Source organism: Microtus oregoni, unplaced genomic scaffold (assembly GCF_018167655.1).
Source record: "Microtus oregoni isolate MIOR12 unplaced genomic scaffold, Mior012 000007F_ref0000211, whole genome shotgun sequence".
Lineage (NCBI taxonomy): Eukaryota > Metazoa > Chordata > Mammalia > Rodentia > Cricetidae > Microtus > Microtus oregoni.
The window spans coordinates 43527754-43547405 of NW_024543066.1; the positions used below are offsets into that span (position 1 = coordinate 43527754).

The 19652-nt window shown below is 44.4% G+C and overlaps 1 protein-coding gene across 2 annotated transcripts in view; it reads right to left on the reverse strand.

Annotated features, from left to right (window-relative positions):
* Positions 1-19652, reverse strand: part of Ubr2 (ubiquitin protein ligase E3 component n-recognin 2) — an 82041-nt gene that overhangs the window by 22452 nt on the left and 39937 nt on the right. For both annotated transcript variants that reach the window (XM_041655426.1, XM_041655425.1), the window contains exons 16-32: positions 19159-19220; positions 17811-17921; positions 16467-16532; positions 14832-14954; positions 14661-14724; positions 13838-13962; positions 12660-12712; positions 11351-11453; positions 9839-9887; positions 8426-8580; positions 7538-7640; positions 4877-4986; positions 4695-4775; positions 3918-4090; positions 2959-3158; positions 1913-2006; positions 755-916 (exon numbers count right to left, since the gene is read on the reverse strand). In XM_041655426.1, the coding sequence (XP_041511360.1) occupies positions 755-916; positions 1913-2006; positions 2959-3158; positions 3918-4090; positions 4695-4775; positions 4877-4986; positions 7538-7640; positions 8426-8580; positions 9839-9887; positions 11351-11453; positions 12660-12712; positions 13838-13962; positions 14661-14724; positions 14832-14954; positions 16467-16532; positions 17811-17921; positions 19159-19220 (1834 nt within the window). The remainder of the gene's footprint in view (positions 1-754; positions 917-1912; positions 2007-2958; positions 3159-3917; positions 4091-4694; positions 4776-4876; positions 4987-7537; positions 7641-8425; positions 8581-9838; positions 9888-11350; positions 11454-12659; positions 12713-13837; positions 13963-14660; positions 14725-14831; positions 14955-16466; positions 16533-17810; positions 17922-19158; positions 19221-19652) is intronic.

Here is a 19652-nt window from a genome sequence, read left to right on the forward strand (position 1 = left end):
CAATATTCTGTGTGTACGTCTGCAGGCCAGAAGAGGGCACCAGACTTCATTACAGATGGTTGTAAGCCACCATGTGGTTGCTGGGAATTGAACTCAGGACCTTTGGAAGAGCAGGCAATGCTCTTACCCTCTGAGCCATCTCTCCAGCCCCTACATAGTTATTTTTTAAAGATTTACTTGGACCCGGGTCCTCTGGAGAGCAGAGTGTTCTTAAGGCTCGGCCATCTCTCCAGAACTTATCCACTTTTAATTTTATTTCACTGTGTATCGTGTGTGTGCCCTGTATGCCATGGAAACATGGGGAGCAGAAGACAGGTTTTTGTTTTTTGTTTTTGTTTTTTTAATTTTGGTAGACAGAGTCTTACTGTGTAGCAGGGACTAGAACTCAGAACTCTACCTGCTTCTCAAATGCTGGGACGAAAGGTGTGCGCTACCACACCCAACAGTAGATGAGTGCCTTTGGGAAGAACGAGGGAACATCTTTAAAGTAAGACTTCTACAAACAAAGGAATTCCAGGTTTTCAGGAATAAACAAAGCTTACATCTTCTGGAGCACTTATGAGGAAATAAAAAAAGTTATATTTTGGCTTGTTCCCGTTTACAGCTCACAACCAAGCTCCACAGATCAGCTAGAAGAGATGACCGCACAACATGTTTAAAAGGTTATCTGGGTCGCATTACACCCAGAGCTGAGTCTCCCTCCATCACCTACAAAGCCAGTCTCTGAGGCAGCACAGTGCTGGGAAGAGCTCACCTGCCGAAAGCAGTCCTGGGTGGAAGCAGCAGGGGGATCACGGTGTTGCTCAGGCACTCGCAGAGGGGGCAGAGGAACTCGCCGTTCTCTACGTCATAGCTAGTGTGCAAGCGCAGTCGCTGCTGCCTTCGCTGCTCTTTAGCTTGAACGGAATCAAAATACCTTCACAATTAGAGAACAGGGGCGTCAAAATCCACGGGTTTTATGTCAGCAGGAGGTGCAAGCATCAACATCCTAAGTCATTTTTCTCACAAACAATTAAAAACTTGACTGAACTGTCCTAAACACAGGCAGTATGACTTCTGAATCACTTTACTCTTCAAGGTGGATTTGGAGTCCTAACACAGAAACTTCGTAAACAACAACAAAACCTGACTGATCTAATAAGAATTTCAAGAGAGGGAAGAGTCACTTCCCTTGCTCACTGTCTGGCTGGTGGTCACTGGTCTGGGGTGGCCACACTAAGAGTAAGCACAGTGCTGGAGGGCACATGAAGTACCAGGGCAGAGCAAGGAGAGGGGTCCCCCTCTCGGCAGAGTCGCTACAGCCTCGGGAGCCACAAAGCATGCACTAACACCTGTGGGATTCAGAGCTGTTCACCTTGGACCTGAAGAAAGAATGCATTACTCGTATAGCCTATATGATATAGAGTTCACCCTACTGTACCAAATCTTTCTGTCCTTCCATCTTGTTACCTAATGGAGAGCTGGTCTCTTCTCTGGAGGGATGATGTAGATCTGATACAAAGTTATACTAAAATGTACCTGTCACTCTCAAGTTTCTTACTATGCCTTTACATCCATTACAAAGCAAGTACTTATTTATTAGGCAAACACATAGAAGTTTGCTAGTATCTATAGTTCTTATCCCCACCCCTAGAATGAAATTTCCTTTGCTTTAAAAGTTAACTCTGGGGGCTGGAGAGATGGCTCAGTGGTTAAGAGCATTGCCTGCTCTTCCAAAGGTCCTGAGTTCAATTCCCAGCAACCACATGGTGGCTCACAACCATCTGTAAAGAGGTCTGGCACCCTCTTCTGGCCTTCAGGCATACACACAGAATATTGTATACATAATAAATAAATAAATATTTAAAAAAAAAAAAAGTTAACTCTGAGCCTTCAGATGGCTTCTCTTGAGTAATATAAGAATATAAATTACCTTTGCCAACAATGGGCATGCATAACGTGTCCACAGCTACCAGTGTGTGTTCCGCAAGACAGATCAGGGTGCATGAATAATGGATCATATTTTTCTGCATTACAAAACAAAGATATAAAAAACAAAATAAAACTCTAAGCATTTAACTTTTCTATGATCAACGTGGACCCTTAGGTTTGTGAAGACCTGGGTGAGGAAGTGCTAATTTACTCTGACTTTAGATAGCACCAATCTAGGCAAGACTCTGGTAACTAAAAATCGAGAATCTTGTAATTCTCAATGCCTGTGGAAGACAACAGCCCTGACTGTGATGTGAGGTTGAAAGTGCATTAGATAACTGGCCCTCCACACCACAAGCTGTGTCTGTGGTGTCCATAGAAGGTGGACCAAAACGTGCAGGGAACCCTCCACACCACAAGCTGTGTCTGTGGTGTCCATAGAAGGTGGACCAAAACATGCAGGGAACCCTCCACACCACAAGCTGTGTCTGTGATGTTCACAGAAGGCGGACCAAAACGTCCAGGGAACCCTCCACAGGAGCTCACATACCCTCCTTATGTCCATCATCTCTCGTTACACAGCATCAAAACTGTAATCTAGAGATCAAGTACTAGAAGATTCATTCACCAAGACTGCATGCAAATCCCATGCATTTGAGCAGGGTTTCCCCTCCTCAGTGCTATGGACGAAAGTCAGACCCGCACTCCCAGCAAGCAAGTGTTCAGCCCCTCAGCTCCCTCCCTAGCACTATACCATCTTATACAGGGACTTGAGCACCTAGGTAACAAAGGATCATGAAGCTTTGGTTGCTGAGACTCCAGTTCCCCATCATGCCTCATGCCCTGAGCTCAGAGAAGAAATTCTGAGGGATGTGTTAAGACACAGTCTCATACTATAGGCCTGTCTGGCCTTGAACTCAGAGCTATCCTCTGGCCTCAGCCTCTGAGTACAGGGATCACAGATGTGAATCATGAAGCCTGGCATGGAGGCTGCTTGTATCTTGTCAGTGAAACTGGGTTAAAATAGAATAAAAAGCTAGAACTTACCTGGATCCTGAATGAATTTAGTTCTGTCTTTTGACAGCACAGTTGATCTCTGAACAAACGCTGCCAAGACCATTGCCTTGCTTTCCATAGTAACTTCTTGCTCCTCTTGGCACAATATGCAGGTGACCAACTGTCTCTGTTCAGGAACCTGTGTCTGTGCTGGGCCCAATGCTGTGAGTGCTGTATCTGAAACCAGAGGGCTGCAATAAAAAGGTTATAAGGACACTGAATGAATTGAAGCAGTTTCTCTGTAATCATTAGTGACAGATTCCGGGCAGACACATGTTGAACCCATGACTTTTTTTTTTTTTTTTTTGGTTTTTTTTTCGAGACAGGGTTTCTCTGTGGTTTTGGAGCCTGTCCTGGAACTAGCTCTTGTAGACCAGGCTGGTCTCGAACTCACAGAGATCCGCCTGCCTCTGCCTCCCGAGTGCTGGGATTAAAGGCGTGCGCCACCACCGCCCGGCAATGACTTTTATAACACTAAGTAGTAAGAGTCTTTCATGTGCTTCAACACGACCTCTAATCTTAGAGCCACCTGCCAGCAGCACATACCAGTGTTCAATCTTTCATGAACATACTCTAGGTAGATTCACACATTACCAGAGTTTGTGTGCATATGCATATGTGTGTGGGGGCCGCAGGTCAACCCCAGGTGGCAGGACCTCTCACTGGCCTGGGGTTTGCTGACGAGGTTAGGCTGCCTGGCCATCGTCTCCAGGAACAGCCCATTTCTACCTCCCCAGCACTGGGATTACAAAACCATGCGCCAGCTTTAGCTCTGGGAGAAAACTCAGATCCGTGTTTGTTTGGTACACAGTTACTGGCTAATCTTGGGCTATTTCTGTTTCTAGAAGTGAACGTCTTTTAATGGAGACTACCACTTCTACTCAATTACAACAGGATTAAAAGCATACCAAACAACTAATGATCGAGTCTTAAGTCATTATTTTGCTTACCCGCTGTCAAGAGCGGCAGAGGCAGAGGCGTCCAGCTCTGTTGTCTGCTGGAAGAGCTCTTTGTTCTCGTCAATAAAGTTCCGCTGCATCGCAGACATCTGGGCCATGACCTTCTCCCGGCGCAGTCTAGCAATCTCTGCTTTCCTTTTCCTCTCTGCTTTGTCTCTTGAGCTCTGGAAAGATGCTCAGTTAGTCTGTTAGAGATTACAGTCTTTCCCCTAAGCAAAGCATCTGTACTTTAGTGAGAGCCACTCCATCATCTTATTTAAATGCAAGAATCGAGCTAAGGTACTCAGGGAAAGGACAAACTAGAATATTGCTACAGGTTATAATATATGCATCTTTTGGAATTTAACTTTCATAAATGGTATCAACTACTGCCTTATTGCAGAGAAACCTAATTTTTTCATACTAACCTGCTAATTTTTTGTATTATTAGTTTATCTTTTTTTTTTTTGAGACACGGTTTCAATATGTTTCAGCTTTGGCTGGTCTGGAATGAGTTACATACACTAGAATAGCCTCGAACTCAGAGATTCACCTGCTTCTGCTTCCTGAGTGCTGGGGCTAATGGGATATGCTGGCATGCCTGGCTCTAACTTGCTTTTTTGGTTGTTTTTTTTCAAGATTGGGTTTCTCTGCATATCCTTGGTTGTCCTGGAACTCGCTCTGTAGACCAAGCTGGCCTAGAACTCAGAGATCCACCTATCTTTGCCTCCCAAGTGCTGGGATTAAAGGTGTGTGTCATCACCGCCTGGCTTAGCTTCTTTTTACTACCTCTTCCATTATGGTTCCTTCTGTCTCTGCCACAGGACTGGTGGATGAACTCTCTCTTATCTTCTTAATTGCATTAAACATCTGAAAAAAAAAAAACCCCTCTATTATCCTGAAGAGACATTATTACAAATAACAAGTATTTAATGTTTCTCACAAGCCGCAAAGCAATGTGGAAATGTTACCTTTAACAACCACCTAATCATGTCTTTGTGGGCTTCCAGGGAGGGAGCATTCTGCAACGTCTCCAGCATAGCTAGGATGCTTGGGGAGTTATTTGGTGCATCACCAGGTCCTGAGAAAAAGAAACAGAAGGCACAAAACCAGTTCATACTTGACAGCTCTCACTCCTGCAGAAGAGAATGCTACCACACTGCTGCCTATCCTTTAACACACTCACACTGACTGTGTGTGTCTGTGAGTGCACATGGAAACCAGAGTCCAGCTGCTTTGCTGTTGCTCTTTACCTTATTTTTGAGACAGGCTCCCATCCTGGGCCTGGAGTTCAGTGATTGGCTAGACTAGCTAGCTACCCAGTCCTTGGGATCCACCCTCTGGAAACTGACACCTTATAGCAATGAGAGAATTAATGGATTCAGAGAGATGTTTTGTATGGTTATTGGAAAACACAAGCATCACAGCCAAAGGAGGCAGAAGGAAGGATGTGAACTCATGGGGAAAACGCCAGTAGACGGAATGCAGAAGGGCTGGTACCTATGAAAAGCAAAGCATATATGCAGCGGGCAGAGGCAGTTTCTCCCTCTGCTCTTACGCATGCATGAGAGCAAAGAAAGAAACCAGACGTGTCATGACAAACAGGACTGGCTGTGCCTTAATCTACTGCTCTTTTAGCCAGCAACTGCGACTCTGAAGTTAACAGGTTTGCTTCTCTCCCAGCTGCTCACGCTGCAGCCTGGTGGGAATTCTGTGCCCATACACAATGGCTCTGATGCTCTCACTAAATCTCTATCATTCTAGCTATAATACAGCTTGAGATCAAAGGCTGGGATGAAAACCTGATGCTCTAGGGTTACTTTCTATCAACTAGTTGCTAATTCAGACTCCTGACCCAAAGTTTATTTAATTAATGCAAATGTTAACTCGGGGTTCACTGTGTGATCAAATATCCCCCAACATAGGACCACTTCTTGGTTCTTCCTACCCTTTTCTTGCAGAGCAATAAAACATTCTCACCATCATTTAAAAGAAAGAAGTTACAGAAATAGTCCTTTCAACCCAGAACTCCTACATTCCCATCCCAGCACCATGAGTTCACCCATAAACACCCTAGTAAATGGTTGATGATGAGCTAGGCAGGAAAGGCACAAGTTGAGCCTGATCATCTTTGGGAGCCAAGAAAAACACAGAAACTGAATGTGTGGGCTACCATGGGCAGAAAATGGCACAATCTGATCCAAAAACCATGACTGACTATATACAATGGACAAGATAGATTTTTAAAAATCCTCAACAATACGGATTCATAGTTGCAACCTACAAGAGTAACAGAATGAGTACTTATTCTAAAAATGTATTTTCAAGTATTGGCCAAGCAGTGGAGGTGCACGCCTTTAATCTCAGCATTTGGGAGGCAGAGGCTGGCAGATCTCTGAGTTTGAGGCCAGCCTGATCTACAGGATAGCCAAGAAACCCTGTTTAGGGGAGGAAGATGGGAAGAAAGGAATGAAGTATTGCCAGGTGTGGTGGCACACACCTTTAATCCCAGCACTTGGGATTAAAGCACTCTGTGCTTTGAGGCCAGCCTGGTCTACATAGCAAGTTCCAGAATAGCTAGGACAAACTACAAAGCCTATCTTAAAAAAAACCCAAAAAACCAAAAAACAAAACAAATGAACTATTAAACCAGGCACAGTGGTACACTCTATTAACGGCAGCACTCAGGATGCAAAAGCAGGTGGGTCTCTGTGAGTCTGCGGTCAGCCTGGACCACACAGTCAGCCCAATCAGCCTGGTCTATACAAAACCAGTCAGGCTTACATAGTGGGCCTCTGCCTCAATAAATAAATAAATACACATAAAAAACAAATATACCAAGTATTAAGTGGTGAAGTCCAGGGGTATGTATATGGGTGTTACTACACAAGTCCTTCAGCTTCTATTATATGTATGTGTATGGATATCACACCACAGCTAACATGTAAACATACACATCTTGAAAAAAACCTGTTAGTGTATGTATGTGTTACTGAGGCTTGAACTCAGGATTGCTGGAAAAATTTTAAAACAAAAAGTCACAAAAGAACATCTCCCTGGCCTTTTAAAAAGTCACATAATTCAAAAATAAGCAGCAATAACAAAAAATCAAATTACTTTATATAAAGCTAGAATCCAATCCCCTCCAGCAAACCTTTCAATCTTGAACGCTGTGGAAACTGCCACCCCCCATGTTTTTGTAAGCTAATAGCAATAACATAAAGATGAAATGCTTTGTTTCTCCTAGAGGTAATTATATCTGTGACACCAATTTCATATAGGGACCACACAGTAAATGACTCCTCTGGCAGCCTCAGTATCAAGTTCACGTGAGCCTCAGAAGGCTGAGCAGTGAACTGTCACAAGTTTTCAAGTTAATAACTCTGTGAATTAACATTTGTGAACTCTAGCATGCACAGACCCCAAGTATTTTTGTTAGGATCTAGTGACACCACCATCCAGATGTGGTATCTCTAGTACACAGTCCCAAAGAGTTCTTTCCACTGGGATCTAATATAGTATCATTTCACAGACGGACAAGGCAGCCCCCGACATCTCAACTCAGTACAAGCCATTTGGAGCAGTTATGAGCCACTAGGCGAGCGCAGGGGGAACAGGGTGGCCACACGTACTCGAGATCTTCTGAGTGAAGGTGAACGTCTCCACGTGCCCTTCCACGGCATTCTCCAGGTGCTGCTTTTCCTCTTGGAGGGCCATCCCAATCAGATGCAGCACCTGAAGCACAAATGCTCATGTTTAGAAAATAAAAAATCCAAAACACAAATATTTAAAAAAGGATAAAAATATTTACTGTTGAAAAATGGCAAACCATACACTAAACACGATAAAAACAAATCTCAATTGTTTATTCAGTCAAAGGGGTCAAGTTTATATCCTAACAAGAGAATTCTTGGCAAAGAAAAACAAAATTTCCCATTTCAGCTGGGAAGAGGTAAAGTGTGTGTTTTTTTTTTTTTTTTTGAGACAGGGTTTCTCTGTAGCTTTTGGAGCCTGTCCTGGAACTAGGTCTTGCAGACCAGGCTGGCCTTGAACTCACAGAGATCCGCCTGCCTGTCGTGTGTCCCCCCCCCCCCCCGCCCAGTGCTGGCAGCTGCTCATTGAGCGTGTGTGGGTCAGCTAACTGGAGACTGTCATCAAAGCTGTAAAGTAGAGCTGGCTCTGCACGGGCCACCTTAGTCACAGGAACCTAAGGATCCACGCCCAGCGCCTTTATCTGTGCATTACGGATGCTGAAGAGCTAAAGGTTCCTGAAATGAGTAACGTCTGACAGTGTCTACACGCTGTCATGTCCCAGACTGTGCAAAAGGTGGGATCAGGAGACTGAGACAGGCTGGCTAATGGGACCCAGTTAACCATAACCACCCGGTATAAAAGTACCAGCAGGCACAGAGTTCATCAGAGACAAGAGGAAGATAATAAAACATCACATGGTCCTCATTTTTCTCTTTATTGAGACGGACTGTTCTTTAGCTACAGAAAACTCAAATACATAGACCTACCCTTTGTAGCATAGACTCCGACCAGGCAGATCCATGGTGCTCTATAGCCCACTGCAGTATTGTTCCCATGATGTATAACATGACATCAGACTGTAAAAGGTTAACCAGACTTGCAAATAAGGGGCAGAATGGAGGCAAAGCCGGAGGAGGAAGTGCTAGGAACAAAGTAGAACATGTTTAAAGGAACCATTTCTCACTAGGTAGCCCTGGCTGTCCTGGAACTTGCTATGTAGACCAGGCTAGCCTGACACCCAGAGAGTCTCCGTGCTTTGGCCTGCTCTGCATGGAACAGAGGTGTGAGTCCCCCCGCACCTGGTTTGTTAGGTACTTTTGATGGGCTCCATTATGGGACGTTTACTACCAAGTATCTTTTAGCTGTATTCTCAACGTTAGCCAAATGCACAAGGATAGCCATATATTAAAAAAAGAAAAAAAACATAACCCCAGCTGTACACAGAGTTCTCTTATATCCAGCAATGCCTTAAGAGCTCCTTAAAACCGCTGACTACACAGTGACCTGGCACAGACTCCAGTCTCTATTGGTGCGTGTGTTCACGTGTGTGGAGGCCAGAGGTTGATGTGGGTTGTTTTCCTTGATTACTTTGTGAAATGTTATACACCACGGCATGATCTATTGATGTCTGGCTAGTCTAGCTAGATGATTTGCTCTGGGGCATCCCGTCTTTGTTGGCCTCCTACTTGCTGAGATGTAAGGTGGACCACCAAAATCTACTCAGTTTTCTTCCTTCTTATTTACTTTTTATGTGTATTTGTGTTTTGCTTGCTTGTTTTGTAGGTCTGTGTGAGGGTGTTTGTTGGTTCCTCTGGTTACAGACAGTTGTGAGCTGCCATGTGGGTGCTGGGAATTGAACCAGGGTCCTCTGGAAGAATAGCCAATGTGCTTAACCTCCGAGCCATCTCTCCAGCCCCATTCCCCCATGTCTATTTTTGTCTTCTGGAGATCTGAACTCTGGTCTTTAAGCTTGTGCAGTAAATGCAAGGCCTGCTGACTCATGTGCTGTGTTCATGGGTCATCTTTCCTTCCTGTCTGAGATGGCTGGGAGGCAGGAAAGCGGTCAAGGGACTGGACTGAAGAGGGCTGAAAAACTTCCCTACCCTGAAACCCTTCTCAAAACACAAGAAGCACCACGCGGAACAAAAGGAGTGGAGGAAGGACTGATGCATCTGCAGGCATATGGGGTATACCAGGCCAACTCAGTCATTTCCGGATGTCTGGGGAGGGAGTACCATCTTAACACTACTGCACTCATTCTTCCTCAGAACAGGAGAAAGGTCACACGAAAGCTTATTCTTACATCTCCCTCCCTGCCAAGGGTGATCACTGTGGCCAACAGAAAACAATGTTTTGTTAGTGAGAGACTGATGTGAACTTTTGGAAATAAGATTAAATACCTGTATCTTCCCTGTTTTGTCTTTTAAGTTTCCGTTGGGCTTCTTCTGCCTAATGAAAGACAAGGTAATAGGGACAAGAATTACAATACAGAACATTAGCATCTGTTTTCAAACCCCGTCCCTTGAAGGCTAGGGACCCACAGGCAGGAGCTGCTGTGTGCTGACTGGATAGATGGCTTCTACCTCCCCCACCACTCATGTATTACGGATAACTCTTTTTTTTTCTTTTTTTAAAAATATTTATTTATTTATTTATTATGGATACAATATTCTGTTTGCATATATGCCTGCTAGAAGAGGACACCAGACCTCATTACAGATGGTTGTGAGCCACCATGTGGTTGCTGGGAATCGAACTCGGGTCCTTTGGAAGAGCACGCAATGCTCTTAACCGCTGAGCCATCTCTCCAGCCCTGACGGATAACTCTTTTTGTCAGTTAAAAAGAGTCCTCACATGTGTTCTTTAAGATGGGAGGAACAGGTACAAACTGGAAACTTAACTTAGGCTTGAATGCTATGAACTGTATGAGAGCAAAATAAGAACTTCACAGTAATTTTGATTTTTAACACCATTTATTGAAAAAGTATGTTAAAAGAAGACTGCAAGCCAGTTGTGGTGACGCACGCCATGCCAGTAGGATTTGCTGAAGGAGGCAGAGGCAGGAGGACCACGAGTTTGAGTCCAGCCTGGGATACACATTAAAAAAAAAAAAAGTGCAGCCGGGCGGTGGTGGCGCACGCCTTTAATCCCAGCACTTGGGAGGCAGAGGCAGGCGGATCTCTGAGTTCGAGACCAGCCTGGTCTACAAGAGCTAGTTCCAGGACATGCTCCAAAAAAAAAAAAAAAAAAAAAAAAAAAAAAAACCACAGAGAAACCCTGTCTCGAAAAAACCAAAAAAAAAAAAAAAAAAGTGCAAAAATGTCAGTCTTTGGAATGATTAGAAAAAACTGCATAAAAGCCAAAATGCCTATCATATAGGACCAATTGTGAATATGTGTCAAATGGGCTAGATGATCCTAATATAAGCTGAAAATGTGTTTTCAGAAGTCGAGAACAATGAACTGGGGATGTACTTCAGTGGTAGAGAGCTTGTTAGCACATGCGAAGTCCTGGGTTTGAGCCCAGCACAGACAGATGAATAAATAAGCAAATAAAGTCAGGTGTGTTAATCTTTTTTTTTTTTTTTTTTGGTTTTTTCGAAACAGGGTTTCTCTGTGGCTTTTTGGAGCCTGTCCTGGAACTAGCTCTGTAGACCAGGCTGGTCTCGAACTCACAGAGATCCGCCTGCCTCTGCCTCCCGAGTGCTGGGATTAAAGGCGTGCGCCACCATCGCCCAGCTAGGTGTGTTAATCTTACTCACCTACACCCAGACAGCGTGGGGAAGACCTGACCATGTGAGTCTAGTGGCCCTGCTGCTTGTGCCTTTCTAGTGTATGGAAGGCAGCAGAAGCCTGCTGTTTATAAGGAAACCGGACCCAGCACTTCCTCCCACACCTTGGACTCCCGCCTACCTTGGACTGCTCTGCCCTGGAGAAGTGATAGAAATACAGGTTGAACTCCCTGGCACACTCTGGCTTCAGCTCATACATGCCTCGTCCTGTCAGCCCAGGTTTCCTATGGGGGAAGAACATTATTAGCAAAGCCACACCTACCAGGAGCCTTAGATGTCCTAGTAAGACTGGAGCTCACACATTTGCTTTTTTAGGGCGTCAAGCTGAAGCTGTTCTGTATCCAGCACCTCCACTCTGAGCTGGTCCTAGCTACAGAAGTGATGTGATGGAGACGGCTCAAGTCCAACAGCACAGGCTTCAAAGCTGCAGCATTTCTAAGCCTCTGAACACCACTACGCACGGTGTTAACTTTTCTGTTTTAACATGCAATATGGTCTAAAAACTTTTATAGGACAAATTCCATTAAAACATCTGTGTGAAATAACACGCTACAGGAAGAACACTCAACAGGGAGAAAGTATTTGCCATATGTTTAATATAGAGAGAATCAATGTTTCGATCATATATAAAAATGCTAAAACAGTAAGATGGGGATGGATGGCTGGGAAGGAAATTACACAAAGGTGTCACGATCTACAAACAGTCAAGAAACACAAGATACTCTACCTCACTGGCTGCATAATGTAACTGGAAGCAAGGCAACAAGTCCAACCATTTACTACAGAATTATAGCAGTGCACCAGGCTGGGGGAGGAGGCCAGCAAGTCCTAAGTAGTTCAAAGCAACACCATCTCTCTTCCCCCAACGTGAGTAAGTACATACACATTCAAGTGTTGACAAAGTGCAGGAGTGTAAACCGTTCATCAGGACATACACCTTGCTTTCCTTTCTTCAAAGAGATGCTCTGCTCGTCAAGATAAAGAAAGATGCCCACGATACACACTACCTGCTTTGATACTAGGAACATCTGGGCAGTAAAGACCTTAGAGGAGGCAAGGAGACCCCTCTGCTGCTCCACTGGCCGAGCAAGGTCTGACCCTAAGAAACACCAATGAGAAGCCTAGTCCAGAATTAAAACTTGAAAAGGCCCACCACTCTTGAAGTGACAGTTTCACCCTCTGTTTCATCAAAACAAACACATTTAAAAAAGTGATTACAGAGGCTGGAAAGACAGCTCAGCGAGAAAAGGCATTTGCCACTAAGCCTAACAGCCTGAGTTCCATCCCAGAAAAGCTTATCCTAAAAGAGAACTGACTTCCAAGCTGTTCTTTGACTTCTATTATGTGATGCTGAAGTAAACACAAAACAGGTGCACAAAAAATAAATGTTAAAAAAAATGAAAACTTCATAAAATATGACATAAACTCACTTGAAATGGGCAACGGTCTCAATGACGCTCTCCATGCCAGTCTCCTTGTTTTCCTAAAGAAGCAAGAAACAGCATGCTCAGCAGATGGATGGCAACTGTGGCACTCTGGGCAGTGGGCTAGCCTGGTCTAGTATGAGTCCCCAACACCACCATCAGGGACCAAAGGTCAGGATGATGTGACTGAACAAGGCCAATCAAATCAATCAGGACCCAAACTGCAGAGCCCTGGACTGTGTAAAGTAAGTTCAAAGGTTTGACCTATTTCAACTCTGGCCGAACACACTGAAGAGGGGGCAAGAGATGGCTCAGCAGTTACAAGCATCTGTTGTTTTTCCAGAGGACCCACACTAGGTGGTTCACAAGCATCCACCTCTAGGGGATCCAATACCTTCTTCTGGGCTCTTTGGGCACCTGCACTCACAGGTGGACACACCCACACACAGACACTCCCATAAAACTTGAAAACAAACAGCAGAGTCAATGAAAATAAAGGCCTCTCAGCTATAGAAGCTTAAAGTCTGAAAAGCCCATGGCTGAAAATTAGGTGGCTGAAGACTAATGGCCCCGGGAGGAAAAACAATTCTAATTCAACCTAGGACTGTCCTTGTCCACATGACTTTAGTCACTTCAATGAGACGTGACTCTTCCACGAGGCTGTGGGGATGCACACTTTAATTCCAGCTCTGGGGAGGCAGAGGCCAGCCTGGGCCACACAAGGAAACTCTGCCTCAAAAAAACCGAAGTCAGGAAAACAAAACAAAACAAAAAACCAAAAACAAAAGACAAACAACTCTTCTGGGGCCCGAGAAAGAAAAAGCTCTGAGAAACTTGAGTCTACTCAACTCAAGTGAGCGGGGAGTTCACGCCTCCCTTAATACATCAATACATTAGGTGGGAAGTATTATGTGTAACCATGGCAAGTTCTGAAAGACTGGAAAATGCCCTGCTCTAGTGGACAAAACAACGTAGCTCTAAGAAGCATATTCTTCAGTGTTCACTCTAACTCTGCTCTGCTTTCTGCTCAGGGTTCCCAATATTTTCCTTTTCAGTTACTTCTAGCAATTCCACTCACTGGAGTTACCCACATCTCAGAACTGTAGCTTGTAGGGCTGCAGGGAAGTGCACACGCCGTGGGTGGGGAAGCTGACTATCTTTCTTTTAAAAACTGTGGCACTTACATCTTCAGGCAGAGACTTCACCAGTTCGCTGTGAGCCATAGGTTTGATGCTGAGCTGATGGATAATCTCCCGCTTGATTTCATCTGTGGCGCTCACTTGTCCAACCCCAGGACTAAATCTTTCTCCTGTCCAAAACAAAAAGGCAGATGGACACATTTTACAGACCCATGACACTTATGTGATATATGCTTTTAGTTCCTGCAACGGAATACACTCCCCTGTCTGAGTCACTCTGCTGTGGGAAAGTAATGACTGGTGTGGTGGGGAGCAAAGGCGAGAGCAGTTCCCAGCACACTAGAATGTCACGTGACTTGAGGGTTGCTGGCTGCTTTGGAGAAGGATGAGAAAGAGAGAGGGCCTCAGCAGTAGTCAAGGCTTTGCCCTATGCTTCTCTGGTGGCAAGAAGGGAGCCCCCTTTCTACTTCTGCCTAGGGCCAGGCAAGGTTTCACCTTGAGCCCTCTTCCTTAGCTTCATTCCTGTCTGCTGGATTTGCTACTTTATGACCAAAGAAGGTCTGAAACAGCAGGTGAATGACAAAGCAGAAGGGATAAAAGAACTGGGAAAATAGGGGAGGGTCCTAGAGACATGGACGTCTGTGAGCCAAGGTCTTTAGTAACTGCAATTACCACCTTCGGGGTCCAGAAGCCATTTATACCAAGAACCACAGAGAGAAACAACAAATTAAGATTTAAGCACCAGCAGCTCTGCTTACTACCCAGTTCCTAGATAGCACAGGCCCAGCACCCTCCCCCAATAGTCTTTCAGGTCATTCCACTTCAGCCATTGCATCCTTTCTTCTTCCAGTCCCTTCTCAGAACTCACCGACAAGCATGATGATGAGGTATAGCATCTCTTCTATCAGAGTGTTGTTCTGCTGAACAACATCCTGCAGGAAGGCAAGTTCAGAGGTGAGAACACGGTCCCTTGATGATGACCACATCCCGACAGCACAGGCTTCTTTAGCGTGTGGAGTCTTGTGATACAGGTTCTTACCTTATGGGTAACCTCTGAACTGAACCTTTTCCCGTAGTCAGGTGTGCTAAAGATCTGGTAGAGTTCAAAGCGGCTCAGCATGATCATCAGGAAGTGATTTGGATCCATCATGGAGACACCTGTCTTTTTGTTTGTTTGGGAGAAAGGAGAAGAGGAAGGTCAGAAGGGACGTTCACTGTTAGAGGTTTCCCTCTGCACAAGAAAACACAGCTTATTTGGCCGCCAATTCTAAGGAAAGTTGGACATTTGCTTAGCCATAGACCCTACATAGTATGGCTGACAAGAGGGGACAGGAATTTAGTTGGTCAAACAATCTACACAAATAATGTGCCCTATAACCTAACCCCCCCACAACAACTGCATGGGCTATCCCAGTCTCTGTCAGTTCAAAGGACACTCTCCTATCAGGGCTCACTGCCTGCTAGGAACTGAGAGAAATACCAACTAAGCTTCCAGTTTGTAAATACATATACCATTATTGAGACCTCCTGCTGTGGAATATTCCTTTACACTGTGTGAAGATGTGTCACTGTGATTGGATTGATAAGAAGTCAAATGGCCAAGAGCTAGGCAGGAGGTATATATAGCAGAGACTTCTGGGCAGAGAGAGCTCTAGGAAGAGAAAGGTGGAGTCACCAGCCGGTTGCAGAGAGAGAAGAAGACATGCAGGAGAGGTAAAAGCCCACATGGCAACAGGTAGATGATTAGAAATGGGCTAATTTAATTTGTAAGAGCTAGTGGAACAAGCCTAAGCCAGAGGCCAAGCTTTCATAATTAATGTGTCTCCAGGTTGTTTTTTGAGAGCTGGTGGCCCAAAGAAAAATCCATCTATAATCTCCCACCTTCTCTTTTGTGATAAGCACTCTTATTACATAAAACAAAAGCTTTTATATTAATTTAATTTTCTTTTAATGCCATTAAAAAATTCTAAATCAAACTGAAATCTCAATAGCTGGGAACTGAACTAGAGTCCTCTGGAAGAGCAACCAGTGCTGGACCATCTCCACAGCCTGTAACACTCTTGCTGTTATGTTACTATCATTAGTCTTTTTGAGACAAAGTCTCGCTATGTAATCAGGCTGGCCTTGAACTCACAAGGATCTGCCTGTCTCTGACTCCCAAGCGCTGGGACTAAAGGTATGAGTCACTAAGCCAGTCTATTTTATTAAAAAAAAAAAAAAAAAAAAAAAAAAAAAAAGTTTCTCTGTGTGTGTGTCTGCCATGTGAGTGTTGTGCCTACAGAGACCAGAGAGATATTAGATGCAGGTGGTTGTGAGGGGCCTGATCTAGGTGCTGGGGATAGAATCCAGGTTCTTTGGAAGAACAGGAAAAGCTCTTAAGCACTGAGCTGTCTTCCCAGCCAGGGTTTCTGATTTTAGCAACTGGGGAGATTCCCCAAGGCAGTAAGCTTGACAGGCAGGAGGCTACAGAACACACAGGCGATATCTAGCACGCTTAGCCTGACAGCTCTGGAAATCAGGTGCAAACACTGTACAGGCTGGTGGCCTGGTGTGGGAAGTGTTAGGACAGGGCGGGCAGGAGTCAGAAGTATGGGAAGGAGTTTTAAGAGACTGTCTCAGTGGAAGCAAAGACCAAGACTCACCGTACCCCGCAGTCAGGGTTTTAACTCATTACCTGAAGCATCACTATGTCTTTGTCGAACATCTCCCGTCTGCATTTCACATTATGGTAGTAATAGATCTACAAACAATAATTATAATTAATTAACTAATAATTAATCATAAAAGTTAAATAAACTTTGATGGGTATAGCTTCCTGATCATTCCCTCACTGGGTTTGTTAAGCACAAGTGTGTGCCTCTCTGCTTACATGGATCTGGCTGAGTTTTTAGTTATCACTATCCTAGCACAAATAAACCAACTAGAGGTTGGTTTCCTGTCAACCTGACACAAGCTAAGGTCACATGGGAAGAGGGAACCTCAACTGAGAAAATGTCTTGGTAAGTCTGGCCTGTGGGCAAGTCTGTAGGTGTTCTCTCCATTATGATTGATGTGGGAAGGCCCAGCCATGGCAAGGAGTGGCCCTGTTGGTCGCGTGGCTTTGGGTTGTATATCAAGCTAAGCAGTGTCCTCCAGAGTTGCTGATTCAGTTCCTGCCCTGACTTACCCTTCGTGAACTGTAAGATGATGGAGCACCCACCCAAAGCTACTTTGGGTTATGGTGTTTATCGCAGCAGTAAAAAGCAAATTAGGCCAATGTGGATGTCAGGGACTGAACTCAGACACCAGGTTTAGCTGCAAGTGCTCTCACCACTGAGTCTGCCCACACTCTGGGCAGTGGAGCAAGTGAAACACAGTTTAGATTTTACTGTTCAGCTTTGCCCTAAAGACTGTTTCTAGTAAACGTTAAGACCACTGTTACTCATTTCCACTTTCCCTGATGAAATATAAGACATCTAAGAAACCTTAGCTTACTTTGTATTTTTCTAACAATTTAACACAGATAATACAGATTAAGCCCTTTTTTTAAAAAAGACTTATTTGTGTGTGTGTGGGTACATGTGTGGGGTACACTCATAAGTCAAAAGAGGGTGTCAGAGGGCTGGAGAGATGGCTCAGCAGTTAAGAGCATTGCCTGCTCTTCCAAAGGTCCTGAGTTCAATTCCCAGCAACCACATGGTGGCTCACAACCATCTGTAATGAGATTTGGTGCCCTCTTCTGGTCTGCAGGGATACAGGCAGGCAGAGTACTGTATACATAATAAATAAAATTAAAAAAAAAAAAAAAAGAGGGTGTCAGAGCCCTTGGAGCTGTAGTTACACAGAGGTGGTGAATAACCTGTCATGGGTGCTGGGGATTAAACCCAGGTCCTCTGCAAGAGCAACAAGCACTCTTAACTGCTGAACCATCTCTCTAGACTCCAGAGTCAAAACTTTCAATGTCCATTTAAAACTATACAAGGTTTATCATAAAAGTTAATGAATGGAATCAAAACATCACAGAACTAAAGTCACTTACCTGGTTTACTAATGAGAAGCCATTTCTTCTCCACATCCCAGCATGCACTTGGGCACATAAGACAAGACATCTAAGAGGATGCTCTATCAACATGGGTGGGCTCAGTTCACTCTGTGTGTTAAAAAAACAAAAACAAAAAAATCCACCTTGTTAAAATTTGCATAAGGAAAGGCGGTTAACAGGAAAGCTTACAAAATACTATGCTATATCCATGCTAAGATGTATCTGTGTGACAATTTTGTGTTAATTTAGCTAGATTATTTATGGCCGGCCTAATCTAGCTGGAACTGAGAGGCATTCTTTATATTTTAGTAAAGTTTGAAAATGGGAAATTATCCTCTGATGTGGATGGGGCCCATCATCTCAAATGGAGGCTGTAGAAAAGGAGGGTTTCGCCAGGCGGTGGTGGCGCACGCCTTTAATCCCAGCACTCAGGAGGCAGAGGCAGGCGGATCTCTATGAGTTCGAGGCCAGCCTGGTCTACAAGAGCTAGTTCCAGGACAGGAACCAAAAGCTACAGAGAAACCCTGTCTGGAAAATCCAAAAAAAAAAAAAAAAAAAAAAAAAAGAAAAGAAAAGGAGGGTTTCTCTGTGGGGGTGTACACGCGTTGCGGTGCATGTGTGGAGGTCAGAGGAAAGCCTCTGGTATCAGTTCTTGCCTTCCACCTTGGCTAGGGCAGGGTGCTCCTGGCTGCTGTGACCTGGGCACATCCCTGTTTCTTCTGTCTTTGTATGTCCTCGTTCTGTGCACAGAAGCCATTTCACCCAATGATCCACCTCCCCAGCCCCAAAAGTGTGCTCTTTGAAGAAGGAATTCTGACTTCACAAAGGACTCTGTACTTGTGACTACAATGCCAACTATCTTCTGGGCTCTCCACTGTGCCAGGATGTTCACCGAGACTCATTTCCAAGTCTATAAATACATGAGGCAAACCCTAAAACAGCTCCTTACTCCTGCGCGCGCACACGCACACACGCACACACACGCACACACGCGCGCGCACACACACACACACACACACACACACACACACACACACATTTCAACACACCCCTATTGTTTCTCTTCTCTGGAGAACCCACATTAATAAAAGTTTGTTTCAATTTGGTTTCAAACATAATATAATAACTAGATGTCCTGCCGGGCGGTAGTGGCGCATGCCTTTAATCCCAGCACTTGGGAGGCAGAGGCAGGCGGATCTCTGTGAGTTCGAGAGTTCGAGACCAGCCTGGTCTACAAGAGTTAGTTCCAGGACAGGCTCCAAAACCACAGAGAAACCCTGTTTCGAAAAAGCAAAAAAAAAAAAAAAAAAAACTAGATGTTCTTATTAATGTTGAAGCCACTTACCAGAGGCAGGAGCTCAGGGAATTTATATGCCACTTCACTTCTGCTTAATAACACATGCAAACCTGCATGGAGAAGAAACAGAAACGCATTTCTATAGTAAAACTAATGTTTACTAGACTCAATGATCACCCAACTTCACTATTTAACTTTTGAAAAAAAAGTTTGGGAATGCATCAGATTGCAAATTAAATTATAAAATATAATGTATCTATAAATAAAGCTTTTCAACAAATCTACATTAGACGCAGTTAGAACTCATCTTCATTAATACTGCTGACATTTTAGAAGTAAATACTGGATGTACAGACACAGCCAAAACAGCTCAACAGCAATCAAAGCAATGATACACATTATGCCAATGTAGAGGTATCTCCTGGGCCATGGGCTTCGTTCTTGCTGGAAGCTGAGATCCTTCTGGCAACTGAACAGAGAAACTGGCTCTAACTGACCCATGGTCTGTGCTGACTTTGACCTCAGAATTAAGTTCCTTAGAA